Below are 19,277 nucleotides of genomic sequence, written 5' to 3' on the forward strand. Positions count from 1 at the left end.
ACGTATTCTTCACCCAGATTTCACTCAGCATCCCTTTGGAGCTGGGAAGACTCTGACTGAGCTTACCGAGTGACATGGTTTCGTAGCGTTTCCTAAATCAAAATTTCGAGATAAATTACGGCTTTTAAATAATTAGTTTATGAGAAACTACCACAGACTTGTTTCTTTTTTAAGAATTGAAAATTTAATGGAGGGTAATCCTTAAACCCGTCAGCGGTACCACTTTACTGATCCTACCAAAATTTTATTCACACCTACTTAGTAGATACTGGATTTTAAAGCTAAGAGAAATCTTGAAAACAAGACAATCTTGACTCATTGTTATTATAGCTGAAATCATATAACAATACAGATTGACAATCTCAGTTAATACATTGTTTTCCAAATTTTCAAATGGATTCAACAGGAACTGGTGTAAAAATGACCCTGCTCTTTTTTCCCATATGTTCAATTACTGGAGGTCCAATTCTAACTTGTCTTCCGTACTCATTGGTTCAACATAAATTGACTCAACTCAAATTTATCTTGAGTTTCTCGTCAAATTATGCATATTCCAGGAGATCCGTGTAAAACTAGCCTGGACAAATTAGAATATTTTCGACGACCAATATCTGACCTACTTATAAGTTTTAAACTGTTTATTCATCGTTAATTTTTATCGCCGGTCTTCTGCCTTTGTGGGCACCTCAGTCCTCAGGAAAAGAGGCCGTGTCTTCAACAAATTTGACGCAACATTAATCTACATTGACAAAACCTATTTCCTTTTAAGGGTCAACACAAATCTTGCGTACCCCAGGTGGTCGATATCAAACAAGTGGGCACAAGTGACAGATTTTCTGCAGTGGAGGACCTTGGAGCCCCTTTAAATTAAAAAAACTTAAAGAGGAATTCTTTTTAAAAAAATACTCATATATTACAATATTAAATGAGTTAAAAATAAAATTTTCACCGTTCGTTTCATATATCAGAAATAATCCCTTACTCGGTTGATAATTTGCATTGGGGTTTTCAACTGTTACGAGAGCTCTGAACTTCACGGACAGAGGTTTCGACGTCACAACATTTGAATGAACCTCCATCTAGACTGATTCAACTTCTATATATTGTGAGTTTCAAGTCAGGTCTTGCAGACGCTTGGGGATGCCTGTCGAACTAGCTGGGGCTTATGATAAATTTTCACTGAAGGCTGACATTTGATACACTTTGAAGTCACTGATTAGAAAAAGACGAGACAGCTATTTTATTTATTTCCTTTTTGGTTTCCATTGGTTAATCTTGATGGTCCAATATTCATCTATCTACTTATGGAGGAATATTTAGTATTAACAGTTGTATTTAGTACAATAGTACTTTTTTAGTGTTTAATTACTGACAAATACAATTTTCATATCCAACTTCATACAATAATGTTAATAGCCTTTTCGGATGCCAAATGGCTCTTTTGTCCTTCAGAGTCTGAGATTGTACGGACAGACTTTTCCAATGTAAAAATCAATTTCAATCAAACATAGTGTACCAATCAGTTTTAAAAAGACAAATTTAAATTTTTGTCACGGAAACTGATGACAAATTTGTGTCATGTGTGTCATTTGTGACACATTGTGTCATTTGTGTCATGGAAACTGTCATAGATTACACATTTCTGGGCCACTGACGTTTCAAAAATAAGCCATAACTAGGATTTGGAGTTGCACCTACATAAAGAGTGCGTTTTACTCTTTTCTACGAATTTTGTTGCAATTTATCCAAGACTTTGAGCTTCACAAACACCAAAGGCAAGAAGAACAATAGGGAATTTTTTAAGACAGTGGGAAACAAATTAGAATGAATATTATTGAATATTAGCCTATGAATATCTTATTTATTATATCAGAATTGTATTGCTGAGGACGGCCCTTGGACATAGGGCCGAAATTTTCATTCTAATTTGTTTCCCACTGTCTTAAAAAATTCCCTATTGTTCTTCTTGCTTTTGGTGTTTGTGATGGAAAGGCAGTGTGGTCTTCGTTGTTATTTAAGTTTGAGCTTCTGTATAAAGATTATAAATATATGAGAAATGGAAAATGGGTTAAGCGACCACTATTACAATTCTTCTAAAGAACACGAAAAACTATAAAACTGATTTAAACTTTATTTTCCTGGATGACTACCGTCAATTATGTGTATTCTTTAAGTTGCTGCAACTAATCTATATTAGCGAACAACAAAACGTATATCAAGGGTTTCAACCTTGGATTTCCCCCAATTATTGCTTAAGCCGTAATTTACGAACTTTAATTGCAATTGCTTTTAATGATAGCGCTCTTTTGCTGATTAATGCTTGAAGGGCATTTTTGATATCTGTTGGACATGATACTAAAAGTCAAATTGGACTCTAAGGAGTCCAATTTCACTCTATGGGACTCCCATTAGACTCTAAAGGAGGTTAAATCTATTAGGGTATTTATTAAGAGCCTTCACAAAGATTGTGGAAGAAATGAAATACCGAGGTGTAAGAGATGGCAAGAATTTAAATTAACACACACAGATATACAAACAAAGATAGTAGCAAAACAAAATAATGTTTTTACAAGTAGGATCAATTCTAGTAAATCTACTCTTTTTTAAGCAAGCAATAATTGTGTATTTATTTATGTGTTTTTTTTGTCGAAAATACCTCCATATTTTTTTTTATTTACCTACTGCCTGGAAATTTCAGGCCAGAAAAAAAAAAACGAAGGCCAAGAGTTTGGAAAAATTCGTCTAGAGCCTTAATTTTAGAAAAATATATTTCATGTGAATGACTCACATTCATATGCATCTAAAGAGCAAATATCGCCATTTTTTCTCAAGGGGTGGTATTATCATTTTTGGTATTTATGACGCATACGAAACTATACAAGATGGGGAATGACTCCAAAAAGCTAAAGCAAGGCACGGAACAAGCAAAAACGAGGATCACATTGAATTGCCAAAGAAAATGTTACACAACGAAATATGCGGTTAGAAGACAGAGCGAAATTTCGATGGAATGAAGGAACGCGTTATTTTATCATCAGCAAAGGATAAACAGGAAGGAAGGATTGAAATCATACCAGAGTTTGTAAATTCAGTTGAAATTTCTGATTCGCCATCCTATGACTGAAAACTAAAGAATGACACGATAATTATATGAATCGGATATTTAGATATTTTAAAAGGTTCATGCAATAGAATATGTTTGGTTGTCACTAAATTATATGCAAAAGGCATGGAAGAAAGTATATGAGACTATGAGGTAATGATGAAGAAAAACGAAGCACAACAAAATCTGTGTTAAAAGATATGCAACAACAACCACCATAACCAGTCAAAATAAAAATGATGTTCATTCGAAAGTCATCGACTGTTTGTTGAAAAGCAATATTTTTATTTATAGTTGCCACTATAAATAAACCCAAAACGTCTTCAATAAATCTTTTAAGCGATTAGCGAAGAGCTGCTTGAATTTCTTTTAGATATAAGTCTTCCTGTTGACAAAATTCATAGAAAAAATCCGAAGAATACTAACCTGTTAAGGAAGAGACTAGGCTAGAAGGCTATCTGCAAATTACCTGGGTTCCAGTTTTGAATTCCCTCCTAAAAAGTCTAGAAATCTAAGTTTTGGAGAATAGCATTTTTTTTTGCTCAAGAATTAACCAATTTAGCAAAATTTTTAGTATATTAACAAATTTTTTATTATCACTTTTTTTATTTATTCAAATAGTGGTGTTTCTTTTCTAGAGCCCCGTTTTCAGGCACCGGTTTTACAAAATTTGTTTTGCAAAAATTGACAAAAACTGTTTTCAGGTTCTTCGTGTCCAACCCAGCCAAACTCTCAAGTTTTTTCATCAATGGGTCCCAAGCGCGTTGGATACGGGTTCTTAAAATTAGTACGCACAAGAATAGCATAAGCGGGGTTCTGAAAGACCCGACGACGAGTATTAGAAAAACATTATGTTTACAGCACGTGCCCAGCTCCGTGTTGGATGTGGTGTAGCCTGAAAATCGGGCTTAGTAGTTTTGGCTATGGTGCATGTTCAATTGCTGGCCCTTAAAAACAGCATAAAAAACTGTTTGACAGTTCGTCATAAAGACAGCTTGTCAAGGGGACAACTTATCGTGGAGAAAAATCATCATATCCTAATCATGAAAAAGTAACCTAGGCATATGAAGATTGGGATAATAATGCAGCCGGATTGCTGAACGGATTAGAGGTAACATACAAAGGGATAGAAATACTTCATGGTCAAGAAATAGTCGGGCCTAATTTGTTTTGGAAACACCGGGCAACCAATTTTCCAGATATATTTATTCAGACTTCGAAATTTTCACATAGGTTTGAAGAAAGAAAGAAAAAGTAGCGCTTAGATCAATAATTATTATAGCTTATTTATTATTCCCCCCAGATCTATGCTAGGCATGCAATTCCTACGGGGGGGGGGGGTAGAAAAAGACTTCAATTGTCAGAAAAGTGTTTTTTCCAGTGACAAAAGTGACCCTTGTAAAAATATTTGCCAAAGTTTTTAAACATTATGTGAGTTTAGTGGGCCTAAACTCCTAAGCCGTGCTGCATACACAAGGGGTGTAATTTTTATAGAGCAGGGGGAGCGGCAACTACCCCCGACCCTAGTTTACTCCCAGCTAACATTTAGTTTCTTCAAAAATCTTGTCAAAACTAAGATAAGCCTGCATAATTCAAGCATCCACAGAAACAGGTCAGTTTTAATGTCGCTCCTTACTTTCAGTTAAACAACTTGTCTTTTATTGTTTAATCTCTGAAAGTTTTTGAATTAATGCGGGTTTTGAAGATTGCTCACCGTACATGAGCAATTAAAACGAAATTTGCATATTAATTCTACTTTTTTTAAACTAATAATAACCTTATAATAACCCAAGTTTGATTTTTGTTCCAGTTATTTAAGAATGACTCCTGAATCACGAAGACGGTTTAATTCGAATTATAGCTTCTTTTAAAAGTTAAGAAACCCCATCATATACGTAATATTTTCTGTTCGTTTTAAGTTTTAATGTTGCTCCTCACTTTCAGTTAAAAAAACTTGTTTTTTAATTCAATTTCTGATCGTTTTTTTCAATAATGCTGGGAAATCCGTCACCCCCTTCATGGAAAATTCTCTTCCCCCATGAAGAATTCCTCCATGGAAAGATCCTTCCACGTAACTTCCACCCCCCCCTAGCACCATAAAAAAACCTGAAAATGTCTGTATACTTCCCAATAACCAATACTATATGTAAACAATAGACAAAGTTCACAACTTGCAGCCCTCCCCCTGGAATTGTGGAGGATTAAGTCATCCTCAAAGACATAGTTAACTACGATGAACAGAATAGCTATCTCACAATTCTGATAGGGTTACTTTGGGAAAAAATGAGCGTGTGAGGAGGCCTAGTTGCCCTTCAATTTTTTGGTCACTTAAAAAGGGTACTAGAACTTTTAATTTACATTCGAATGAGCCCTTTCACGATATTCTAGGACCACCGGGTCGATACGATCACCCCTCGGAAAAAACAAATAAACACACATCCGTGATCAATCTTCTGGCAAAAAATACAAAATTCCACATTTTTGCAGATAGGAGCTTGAAAACTCTACAGTAGAGTTCTCTGATACGCTGAATCGGATTTGGGTAAATGAGTAAGACCTGATGAAACTTATATATTTGAATTTCACATAAAAATCCGATTCTTTTGATGTATCTATTGGTATCAAAATTCTGTTTTTTAGAGTTTCGGTTACTATTGAGCCAGGTCGGTCCTTACTTATTTAGTTTGTTACCACAAACTATTTGGTATCTTTGTCTTTATGGTATTTTATGTTTCATTTTTCAGTTTTCACTGGCGCTTTCATTTGAATTGTAAAATTGGTTCCAGCTCCCCCCCCCCCAGTGAATAACTGTAATCACCGAATTATCCGTTGAGTATCTATTATCTTTGCTGAGAGTTGCGAATTACTGACTAATTAACAATTTGATCCATAACATATACATCCTGACGGTAACACAATACAAATTCAATCAATTTTTTCTTACCTGACCCAAGTTGCGAATATGTCGCCTTTTCAAAAATTGCCAGGACTCCAAAGGCAATAAATAATAACCCCATCAATACTTTTGCCATGCCAAGCGCCAATGCCAACTTGGCAGGAAAATATTGACCACGCTCCTTTTGGAGAATCTCCACATCATAATTAGCAGTTTTTACTGATTTCCAAGTCACGCCAGCAAAGTTCAAACCACTACTTAAAGCAGAAACTGACTGAGGTTTTTTGGCAGTATTTGCATTTATGCTATTTGATGGACTCGAACTAATAGTATTCGCGCGCAACAGCACATCTCGCATGGATTCAGTTCGACGTGGCTTCATGTTTTCATTTTTTTTTCGCCAAAGAATTTCTAAAAAAGAAATTTTTGAATTCATATAAAATGTTCTATTCCATGATATTCTGCAAAATATAAAAAATTCTGTAAATGTATCAAAAATCTCTGCAAAATATGGATTTCACGTCTATGAATGTCACCAGTTACTACTGAAAATTAAATAAAGTACTAAACTGTACCTAGTTCGTAACAAACTGATCTGAGAATCTGTGATAGAGTGTTGTCGCTACCCCCAATTTTTCGGGAATTTCCCCTAGTTTCTACAAAAAAGGGTTCTCGAGAATTCCATTGATAATTTATGTAAATGGGAATTAACGATACATTTCAAGTTGAGGTTTTTATATTGATGGACCTTAATTTTCTGATTGGTATCAGAGAACCCAGTTTTCTTTTGAGGAAATCCCAAAAAATAGGGGATAGTGGAAGCATTGCTTTGATAACCAATGCCATCTATAGGCTCTCAGTTCTATTATGAAACAGCAGCAAACCATATTTTGACGATCAGAACTCTTAAGCGATTGAAATTTTCGCAAATTAGTGTTTGAATTGTAATTTTCGTATTTCTCGATTAGTTTGTTGGCTTTTTGTTATAGCATAGAAACAGATAGCGCAGTAGTAATATAACATAAAAACATAAAAACATAAAAACAGAAATTAGAACAACAGTCAGGATTACTAGCAAAGAAAAGGATTTTTAGCTCGGTAGAAATAAAAAAATATTGTATGACAAACCTTAGGAGAATAGGGTGAATTTAATGGAGGTATGGAAGCCATCAAAGTATGAATGAAGATGTGAAATACAATGGCGACGCTGGATCTTTTGGTGTCCTATACAATATCAATTTGCAGGGCCTATTGCTATAAAAAAAGACAATTGCATTTAAATCATTCATTTAATTAAATCTTCTTGTATGCATATTTTTGTGATCTTAAGTGTAATTTGAGGGTACTTTTTGGACATGCAGCATGACGGATCGTTCTCTGCAGTATTTTCATACTGCAAATAGACGGTAGAAGCGCATGCCTGACACTGCAACTTTGGAAACGGGCGGTATAATGTTATAATGACTTTCGCTGAAGATGAATGCCTTGAAGATCTTGCTAAATATTTTGAAAAACATGTGACCCTTTAATTTGATTGTCGATAGAATAATTTGCGGTATAGATATACAAAAAGGTTTATTGAATGAGGGAAAATGAAACTAGGGTTGTTACGTGAAAGAAATTAAAAAAACTGTTTTTCTTTTGACCAAAGCAAGCTCAGCTCCCAGGTGCTTAGTGTCAAGTAGAGTGCAAGGGAAAGCTGGACAGAACAGCTTGAGAAATTCCAAAACATTAACTAAATCAAAGGCAATAATAGAGAAATATTTGATAATTTGCAAGTGATTGAACATTTATTTAGTAAGGAGGAGTTCAAGATGGTACGAAAAGAAATGAAAGATATTAAGACTTATTGATCTGATAGTTTGGCAACTGCGTTTGTGAATTTAGATAACATAATTGTTACAAGGTTCGAGATAAGATAATAAAAATCAAGTGTGTCATTTTTTTTAATTTTATGAATATAAATATGATTATAGAAAACAATGCGGAGAACAATGATAAAATATTTTAATTTTGAAGAGAAAGTAATTTTTGATGAAGAGGAAGTACACAAGGATATTAAGGAAAACTTTTGTCAAACCTCTTAATAAGAAAGGTGATAAGAGTAAGTGTGGTAATTACAGGGGTATTAGGTTTATTTCCGTAAGAAGCAAATTTACATAGTATGATGATATTTATTCAACAAAGAGATATTATAGATAAAACTCTAAGACCTAAAAAAAAGAAAAGAAGACATATCCTGCTTCCCATGCAAAGATTTTAGTAAGAGGGGTGAGTATGTGTTGACCACATCTTAGATACTAATACAGTTGTGAAAACTCCCATCTTGCCCATGAGAAGCTTTTGGTACAGAGCTCTGAACTTGGCACCTCCTCCAAGCCCGCGCTCCTACGCGTAGATCGTACTACAACACCATAGGCGGAAACACAATTTTGGTATTTGTATTTCGGTCAGTTTCCTATCTCCAGCCACTAGCATCGCTGCCGCGCACTGGGACCCAAAAATAAATCGAGTTTTCATAACTGTATTGGTATCTAAGCTGGGGTGTTGACCTAACTTTCACGGTAATTGAGAAGCGTTTGAATCGTAATATGCCTTTAGTCACAAGTTTGAAAGATTAGGAAGAGGATTATTGAGAAAATAAAGAGAAAAGACATAATAAAGAGATAGAAGAAAATGAAGAAAAAATATAAAGAGAGGACTATACGCATTATCGATTACGAACAGGCATTTTTACGAACAGGCATTTTATTAGTTTGATAGAAATAATTTAGTGAAGTACTATTCTTGTATGGCATTTCAGATTAGGACATTAGAGTGATTAGTGCTATATACCAAAATAATGCTGCAATAGTAATTACAGGAAGTGATTTTAGTAGTTGGTTCGGTGCAGAAGCAGGAGCTAAGCTTGTTTGTGTCTTATCCCCAACTTTGTCCTAAGGAGCACAGAAATTCCAGTGTATTCACTCTAATTGTAGTACATTCTCTCTAATTATACTGTATTCTCTCTAACTGAAGTAAATTTTCATGTTTTTAATTGTTATGCTCCACAAGTGTCATTTTTGTGTTGAACGTGGTTTAAAAATAAGTTATTATTACTATGTGTCACGCTTGTCGAGGATACTTTGCTTAGACTTGGGTGCTTATTAGTTTTTTTTTATAATCCTTGTCAGTGCTTTTAGCTTTTAGCGTTCTATCAGTTGATAACTTCTTTGTGTTTTGTTTTATGTTGCTGTTTAGTTTTGTTACATTTTTTTTCAATACTTCGTTTTTTCCTTTTTTAATTCAATTTTATTTTTTTATTTTTATATTTCCTTTTTTCAATTTTTTTCATCATTCTTTTCCTTTGGTTTCAAATGGAATGGTAAACCTTTCCTAAATTCAGATTATGTAATCTGCTGGAGGTATAAGTATTCTAGATAAATTATTAGCGAAACGAATGAAGATATCGAGGTTTTGGGAGTCCAAAATTTCTGTCTACTTAAAATTTTAATGTCGTTCTTTACTAAAAAAAAGAAAAAAAAAGAAACTTCACTGCTACCCAAATAAAAAAGTGACTTCCTTGTAGCTTTAGATAGGGGACTATATTTCTCCTTTACAGGGTTTCAGCTGTGATGATTCAAATAGTGCAGTTTCCATTTCGATACGACACAATTTTTGTAGTGTTTCACAGTATTTTCCAAAAATTTTATAAATTCGTTTTCGCAATAATTTTTATTTAATCAAAATGATAGTTACTATTCCTGAATCAGATTCAAATGGCAATTCTTCTTCACTTGACATTTGTTTCAAATGTGTCTTAAAATTTAGAGTTCATTCTTTACTATGTTGCTTCCGACTCTACAACCAAGATTTACCACTACTAAAACACGTTTCCAAAATTGAGGTTAAATTTTCGCATGCTAATAACTTTTGGAGAGCCAATTCAAACATTATTAGATTTTATATATTCAGAATCGGCAGTAAATTAGTCTATTCGGATACAAATATTGAAACCAAAAGTAAAGTTTAGTTTTCTCCTGATAAGGGTCACTCATCAATTTCGTTTTCTTATTACGGACTGTTTAGTCTACGGTTTTTTAAGTGTGACACAGGCTGCCACCCTCCCTCCTCAACCCTGGATGTTTACTTACAATTTAAAATACTCTAGTTTATCCCGTTAAATTGTTCTTGGGAGAAGGAGGGGTATGAAACATCCAAAATTAGTTAAGGAAGATACTCCCTCTTCCGTTAGGGTGATTGAGCATATGCATATTACTTTTTATGCTACAATTGAAAATTTTATGTGAATACGAGGGAAAGGGTCACCCTGCTAAACCCTTATTTCAGAGAGAGTCCAAAATATACCTAAGAATGAATACAATTTATAGGGAAAATTATTCTTTTCTTACCTAATCTCTTTCCATTTTTATCTGAAGGCCCTTAGAATTTTGGGAGTTTTTAGCACTTTTTGGGGCTTCATGCATCCCCTCTTCCACCCAGAATGATCTACTGAATCTCTTCTTTGATAGCTGACGTGTAACTTTGCACCACTTTTCGTTAATTTTCAAGCTTAAAAACAAACAGAAAATACACGTTTCATCTTTGCCCTCTTCATTGACATTCCACCCCTTGTGTGGGGGTAATCTCCCACATTTTCTAACATCATGGATCCTGCAAGTTTCCTGAGGCATATAATTTTGATGAGTAACAGTAGACTTGAATTCTAAACATTCGGAGTCACCAGAATAAATTGATTCTTCTAATGCGTTAAATATAAAAAAAAAACATTTTTTTAAACTGAAAGCAAGAAACAACATTATAAAAGTAAGCCGAACGGAAATTATTCCGTATATTAGGGGGCTGCCACTTCCCCACCCTTCATCCTTTATGCTAAAGTCTTTAAAGATTTCCCCCAAAAATATCGCTCTCCAAAGGAAATTTTATTCAGGGAAAACCCATTCCCCCTCTGCAGAAAATTCTATCTCCCAAGAAAACACATATTTCAAATAATAAATACTATTTGTGAATAATGAGGAAATTGCTAAGCTTTTAGCCCCGTCTCCAAAAAATATGGAGGAGGGGTCGTGTCGTCTCCAAAAGCATAGTTACCAGACCCTTCATCTATACTGAATCAAACGGTTATCTCGAAACTGTGATCAGATAGCTTTGGGGAAATAAAAGCGTAAAAGGGGGGCTAGCAGCCTTCCAATTTGATTAATAACTTGAAAGGGGTACTAGAGCATTTGATTTCCGGTCAAATAAGCCCTCTCCTCGTCTTCTAAGATCACTTGTCCGATATAAAAATGGACATGGAAGGGGGCTAGTTGCCCTCCAGTTTTTTTGGCCGATTAAAAACGGTCACTGGAACTTTCGATTTCAGTGCGAATAAGCCTTCTTCCGATATTCTAGGATCACTGGTTCCATACAATCACCCCTGAAAAAAAACAAAAAAACCTGCATCCGTGCTCTTTCTTCTTACAAACAAGAGCTAAGAGCTCATCTGGCACTTGTGACGAGGTCTGAAGAGCCAACAGCTCATATGGCATGAGCTCTAGCAAATTCTAATACTAAATAGATTGGTTTAAAAGGAAAATCAGAGGCTTAATGCCGGTTGGGATTTAAAATAAGAGCTCTGAGTCACGAGGTCCTTCTAAATATTAAAATCCATTAAGATCCGATCACCCACTCGCAAGTTAAAAATACCACAATTTTTCTAATTTTTCCTCTTCCTTCAGCCCCCCAGATGTTCGTATCGGGGAAAACGACTTTATCAAGTCAATTTGTACAGCTCCCTGACAGGCCTACCAATTTTCATCGTTCTAGCACGTCCAGAAGCACAAAATTCGCCAAAGCACTGAGCACCACCATCTAACTCCCCCAAAGAGAGCGGGTCCAGTCCGGTTACGTCAGTCACGTATCTACGACATTTATAAGCATTTTCCAAGATTTCTGGTTCTCCCTCCATCTCCCCCCCAATGCCAACAGATCTGGTCGGGATTTGAAATAAGAGCTCTGAGACATGAGTTCCTTCTAAATATCAAATTTCATTTAGATCCAGTCACCCGTTCTTAAGTTAAAAATACCACAATTTTTCTAACTTTTCCAAATTAACGACCCCCAGCTCCCCCAAAGAAAACGGATTCGTACCAATTATGTCAATCTCGTATCTATAACTTGTGTTTATTCTTCCCATCAAGTTTCATCCCGATATCTCCATTCCAAGCGTTTTCCAAGATTTCCGGTTTCCAAGATTTCTGTTTCCCCCCTCCAACCCTCTATGTCCCCGGATCCAATCCGAATTGAAAATTGAGCATCTGAGACATAAGATTCTTCTATATATCAAGTTTCATTGAGATCCGATCACCCATTCGTAAGATACCTCGATTTCACATTTTCCAAGAATTCTGGCTCCCCCCTCCAACTCCCTTTAATGTCACCGGATATGGCCGGGATTTAAAATGAGAGTTATAAAGCACAAGATCCTTCTAGATATCAAATTTTATTAAGATCTGATCACACCCGTTTGTAAGTTACAAATACCTCTTTTTTTCTAATTTTCCCGAATTACCCCCCTCCCCCCAACTCCACCAAAAGGAACGGATCCGGTCCGGTCCGGTTATGTCAGTCACCCATCTTGAACTTGTGCTTATTCTTTCCACCAAGTTTCATCCTGATCTCTCCGCTTTAAGCGTTTTTCAAGATTGTCGCCCCCCCCCCCCCCTAATGACAATGGACCTGGTCGGGATAAAAAATAAGAGATCTGAGTTTCGAGGTCCTTCTAAATATGAAATTTCATTAAGATACGATCACTTTCGCAAGTTAAAAAACCTGATTTTTTCTAATTTTTTAGAATTAACCTCCCTCCCCAACTCCGCCAAAGAGAGCAGATCCGTTCCGGATATGTCAATCCCGTATCTAGGACTTGTGCTTATTTTTCCCACCAAGTTTCATCCCGATCCCTCCACTCTAAGCATTTTCCAAGAGTTTAGGCTCCCCCCCCCAACATCTCCTTCACGGGATAAGGTTGAAAATTAATATAAGAGCTCTGAGACACGTTATCCTTCCAAACATCAAATTTCATTAAGATCCGATCTCTCCTTCGTAAGTTAAAAATACCTCATTTTTCTAATTTTTCAGAATTAACACCCCCCTCCCCACTCCCCCAAAGAGAGTGGATCCGTCCCGTTTATGTCAATCACGTATCTAGGAGTTATGCTTATTTTTCTCACCAAGTTTTATCCCGATCCCTCCACTCTAAGCGTTTTCCAAGATTTTAGGTTCCCCCCCTCAATCCCCCCCAATGTCACCGTATCCAGTTGGAATTTAAAATAAAAGCTCCGAGACACGATACCCTTCGTAAGTTAAAAATACGTCATTTTTTTCCATTTTTTCGGAATTAAAAAACTGGGGGGAGTGAGTTACCCCCCCCTCCTCCCAGGACCCAGAACCGCCAATGCGTAATTGCCACTATTCTAATTATTTTACTTGATAGATATGGACGTATTGGGTATGCTAAAGCTTTTTACCGCTAATTTGTCTTTTGATGTTAATGTTCTGCAGTTACTTAGAATATGTTGTCATAGGAAGCATTACGCTTGGATGCTTTTGTTTCACAAATATTCTACTTTCCACATAATTATGGCACATCTGGCAACATTGACTGGGACAGTCTATTAGACAACGGTAGCTGAACTAGTGCTGAGCTATATTTGATATCGATTTCAATACAACGGACCCAACATCGATATCGAAAACGATATTCTGCCTTCTATCAGTAAAGATCCAGTAGAAAAGATTCATCATTGAAAATTATATGTATGCATGGGCCATAAAAGGGCCCATGCGTTTACACGGCATGTACATGATGGTGAAACGGCTAACCTTTTTACGTTATCGCAAACCGAAGACTGCCAGGATTGATACAAGATGCTTGCAAAATTACAGAAGATCTGGATGGTGCAATCAGACGGTATAATGGTAAAATATTGTACTGGTATGTTAAAAATTAGGAAGTGTTAATCTGGACTTGCCCCAGTTAAATATAGGAACGTTCTACAGTTAGGATATGGAAAGTGTCAAATAGAGATGGCCCGACCGTTTTGAGAATGTGCAAAAATGTGAGAAAGCTAAAAGTAAAGATATGGAATAGAATAAATTTTTTGATACTTTGGAACTAAAGGTAAATTAATATTGTGAAGAAAAGTTAATGACAACCAGCAAATAAAATGATTACAGAATTATAAGATTCCAAGTGCTGACACGGCGGCGAATAAATCTTTTAAATATGGTGGTTGTGAAGTTGGAGATAAACCACTAAAGATTGTGACTATGGTTTCTGAAAAGGGGAAAAACCAAGCCATTTAAGAAAAACTCCCATTAAACTCCTCTATAAGAGAGGTGATTGGAGGGAGTGGGGTAATTACATAGGCATTAGTCTGGTTTCTGTATGAAGCAAATTACCTAGTATGATGATACTTTTTAGACTTAGAGATGCTGTAGATATAGTTTTAAAAGCAGAAGAGTGTGGTTTTAGGGAGGGGAGAGGATGTGTCAACCAATTTTTTGCTCTTAGGCTAACATAAGTGAAAAGAGACTGGTTCATTAAACCCCTTTAGTCCTCATCCTTATAGATTACGGGCAAGAGTTTGATTCAGCCGATGAAACTCTAGTGAAGGTCCTTCACTATAGTTTGTACTTGTGGAGTGTACGAATGATAAACATTAAAGTGATTAGTGCTATATACGACAAAAAGACTGCTGCGATTATGGCAGAAAGTGAAGCTAGTTGCTATGGTGGTAAATCAGGAGTTAAACAAGGTTGCGTTTTATCCATAAATTTAAATAAAAAAAAACAATTTTTTTTAAAAACTGAAAGTAAGGAGCGACATTAAAACTTAAAACGAACAGAAAGTACTCCGTATATGAAAGGGGCTGTTGCCTCCTCACGCCCCGCTCTTTGCGCTAACTCTTTCTCTAAAGTCTACTTTTTAAAACAGTAAAAAATTTCCATGACTTTTAGGGGGTGAGGCATTTTCAAAAATAAGGCAAATTTTCTCAGGCTTGTAACTTTTGATGGGTAAGACTAAACTTGATGAAACTGATATATTTAATATCAGTATTAAAATGCGATTCTTTTGATGTAACTATCGGTATCAAAATTCTGTTTTTTAGAGTTTCGGTTACTATTGAGCCGGGTTCGTTATCACGAACTGTTTGATTTATATTGATTTATTTTTATGAACTTTGTCATAAGGAGTAGAGTAAAGACAATGGGCGAAAATGAATCAATTGAGGAAGTAAAACTCTCTTAGACTTAGTTTGTGCTGATTATTTCAGCATCTCACATAAAAATGGTGGCAAAATGAATGCTTTTTGGGGTGTTTCAAGAAATCAGGGCACAAGAAGTGGTTTGAAAACTAATGGTAGAATGACTAAGTGGCTAAAACTAGGGGTAAGTGAAGGCGATGATAGGTAACGAGAACGTCGATCTCGCTCGATATCGTAAGTAATATTAGTAAAGACGACAGGCGCATTGAAAATTCTAAAAGTAGAATAGCCAAAGACCAGGGCGTTCTTTTACAGTTGAAAAATAGTTTGAAAGAATTAAATATGAGCCTGCAAAGCAAGATTAGGATTTCGGAATCTACACAGATGGCAGTGGTCAAGTATGGTTCTGAAGTGAGGGCGCTCCGAAAGACGGAGGGTTTGCCTGATGTTTTCCAGAGAAATTACCAACGAATTTAGTATCGTATTTCGTATTTCAATCTGTAAATTGTACGAAAGATTTGGTTCTATCCCGATTTATAGGGAAATGATAAGAGAAAGATTGAGATGGCCAGGACCGGTCCTCTGGATGAAAGATCGGAACTTGCCAAACATCGTCCTTGTCCCAACGTCAAAAATTAAGTCTTCCCTGAAGGAGATGGAGAATGCCACAAGGAATTACATAAGGAAAATGGGAACTTTTGGGGAGGGTATGAAGTAGGAGACTTTTAATATATTGGTATGGAAGAGGAGCGTACATAGAAGTGTTGGACTCAAGCGGCTGGGTAATGCAGTAAATATTATTTGTAATAGTAGTATACAAGATTCAAAAATAGCCAAGAAGAAGAACACCACATTCAATGGATCGACTCTTACCTACTAATGCACGTCATGCTATCTGTGTCCATAAGTTGGCTTAGTTTGCTCTCAAACTACGTTTAGTCAGGATGAACTTACAAATGTTGCTGAGCAACTCCGAAAGGCTTTGCTGGATAAAATGTTTTCTAGGTTTGTAAGCCTCGTTCAGGTCACAACCGTCACGATTAGTTTGAACCACTTTAGAAGTAAATGTATATCTCCCATGACTATCTTCTCTAAGTTGAGAGCAAAATAGCAAGACCTTGATGGCTGCTCAATCTGTATAAGCAGATGCAAATACCGTGGCAGTCCCCGTGTTTCAGCTAAAACAGAATGAAGCCAGTTTTTGGGGTTCACACAACGGTTTTATTGGTCAAAGCCAAGCATGCTTTGCCAGCAGCTGTTTATCATGGCTCTACATGTTTTCAAAAGAGAGTCTACAGTTGTATGAAAAACTTTTCCACTCATGTCTCGTAATATGGGTGTCGGAAATATAAATACGAGGTTGCCGCGAAATTAATGTCCGTGCCCGCCACCAGTATCCCTTTTAAGAGTGTTTTTCAAGGTTGGCCAGCTAATCACTAAAAAATGGAACTGACCCTCAGGAAAAACATTGAAATGTTGGTTTTTTCAATAACCAGTAATTTACTTATCTTTGTCCTGAGCCCGACTAATTTACAATCTGGGTTTTCTTGATATTCATTTATGTAATCAAATTTTCGGTTTATTGTTTCATTTTATAATATTCGACGTTTGAAAAAAAATCACAATTTTTGCTATTGTACACAGGCAAAAAACCAAGAGCTAAGCTGAGCAGAATCCTGCCCCAAAATATAGAAAGTCAAATTGATTAATCAGATTGTGGCCCAGCGTGACAAAACAAAGCCGAACCCTAAAATCAGAGTTACCATCTACAAGTTCAAAGCTATGTCAGCTTTTCAAATTTAAATATAAAATTCATCAACACAATAGATTTTATCAAATCTACAGGAATGTTTATAAATGCTGTCTACTCAACTATAGTTGAGTTTTTTTTCTAAATTCAAAAATATCCTTGAATTAAGTCAAAACAATTTTCAATTCGTCAAAAACATTTCAAAATATACTTACCTTTTAAAAAAATAGTTATATATTTGTAAAATTACAACTTAAATTTTAAAAGTCAGTTCGTGAACTATTAAAATTATATATTTGAAATATTAACTTGGAAAGCAGCACAGATTCAGCACAGATTTCCAATCTAGTTTCAACAGACACTAAAGTACTAATTAGAGTAAAAATAAAATCGAATCTAGACTCACAAATAAGAGCGGTTCTCTCTCCGCCTCTCAGACCTATAAAAATGCTGCTAGAATTTCTTACAAATTTTCAAAAATTCAGTTCCAGGGATACAAATAAACAAATAGATCTGAAAATAATTGTGTGACGTTATGCAAGGGTTGCCTGAAACTAAGCGAGTATTTTTCTTTATACTGTCAGTAGGCTTAATTAAACAATGACGAATTTTATACGTGAGGTTTACTCGATTGTTTGTTTGAAGGGAGGGGAAAAATATTTTCTCTGATCCTCACGAAGGGAATACGCTCCATTTTTGCTCTCGCCCGGAAGGTTATTTTACTAGTTGACCGGTTATGAAACATAAATGCAAATTAACGCGTTGAGAACGCATAGACATGAAATTTCATAAGGAAATGTTCTAGTACTTCTATACAATTGAGTTCTCTCATTAATAGTTATTTCTGTTAAGGTAGTTTAAAAAAATTACAGTTACGATTTTTTAGTTAATCTTAGGAATGTAAAAATATAAAATAAAAGGAAATTAATGTCAGAAAAACTGGGAGGGGGCCGAGGCTCCCCCTACCTGGTGCTAAAGCCTCCACTACTTCATTATTAACTAATGATGCTATTATAGAGACAACTGATCGATCATTACTCCTCACTATGGCCCGGAACACACTTTAAGTTTTTTTTACTTAGCGTTTGTTTTGGCGATCGTTTTTTAGAGGTGCATGGGACAGTATTGCGACGTAAATGTTAGACGGTAAAAAATATCGATAAAAAAACGCCGAAGAGAGCAATGCAGCCCTATGGTTAATGTTCTTCAAAAATATAACCCCCATCGTCACATTTACGGCCCACTCCCATCTAATGGAGGCCAAAGATAGCCATAAGCTATATACTGAAGTTTTCTAAATTTTTTTTTTTTGGTTTGCCAAAATCTTTTGTGCTAATTTTCATCAAAAGTTGGAATAAAACCAACTTAAAAAAACAACAAAATCAACATGTTTTTAGTTTTTGTTACACCTAGCCCCACTAGAAGGGGGGACACATCGCTATGGTATGCAATCTATGAATGAAATTTATAATGTTTATATTCAATATGAAACTGAACTAAAACTAAACGATATTTCTGGAATTTTCTCTTCTTTAATAATATGATACTTTTTTCTGGTCTTCCGACTAAGCAAGACTTGTCAAGGTATTCAAGTTCTCTTTTTTTTATTGCGTTTAGTTATTTTAATAATTACTTTCAAACATATTATACTCTGAGACCCATTTATTTTCTATCAATTAAAAACAAATTTGACCATGAAGTTTGCCAATGGTACGTTGAAAACTTTATAATTCTGCGAAAGAACATACTTCATTATATTGAAATGGCAATTTATCCATTTTATTACCTTTTACTTTCTCTTTAGTTCAAAGGTTAAGTTCAAAATTACGAAAAAATAAGCTTTTTTATCATGCAATATGGAAATATTTTTTATTTTCTCTTAAATTTTGTGAAAGTTCACTGGTTTCTGGTATTAGCATCACTGCTGAAAAACTATTGAACGGGGGGGGGGGGCTTAGAAATATAATCTGACATAGTGAAGAGAACCTACTGACTGAATAATGATTGCTCATAAAGTGTTTTAGTTCATTTATCATTTGGGTACTTGTATGATATAGCGATCACAGCAAGTACCCATGTTAAGAAAACAATTTTTACATCGTAATATACAGAAGAATCATAGTTAAAGATTTTTTGCAGGCAACCCCAATATGTTTTGCCCCCCTCCCCAATATAAAAATATATAGCCCGAATTAAATACTTTCAATGCATTGTAACTTGTTTTTCCACTTGTTGTTGCGTCACAGTTGACTCAGTTTACAGGTACACTAATTGAAACAA

General features: G+C 35.5%; 1 protein-coding gene across 1 annotated transcript in view; it reads right to left on the reverse strand.

Annotated features, from left to right (window-relative positions):
- The window catches only part of LOC136039754 (uncharacterized), a 53,121-nt gene that overhangs the window by 11,667 nt on the left and 22,177 nt on the right, over nucleotides 1-19,277 (reverse strand). Inside the window, exon 3 of the mRNA XM_065723604.1 lies at nucleotides 6,048-6,410. Within this exon, the coding sequence (XP_065579676.1) occupies nucleotides 6,048-6,381 (334 nt within the window). The 5' untranslated portion in view covers nucleotides 6,382-6,410. The remainder of the gene's footprint in view (nucleotides 1-6,047; nucleotides 6,411-19,277) is intronic.

This window comes from Artemia franciscana, chromosome 20 (assembly GCF_032884065.1).
Source record: "Artemia franciscana chromosome 20, ASM3288406v1, whole genome shotgun sequence".
NCBI lineage: Eukaryota > Metazoa > Arthropoda > Branchiopoda > Anostraca > Artemiidae > Artemia > Artemia franciscana.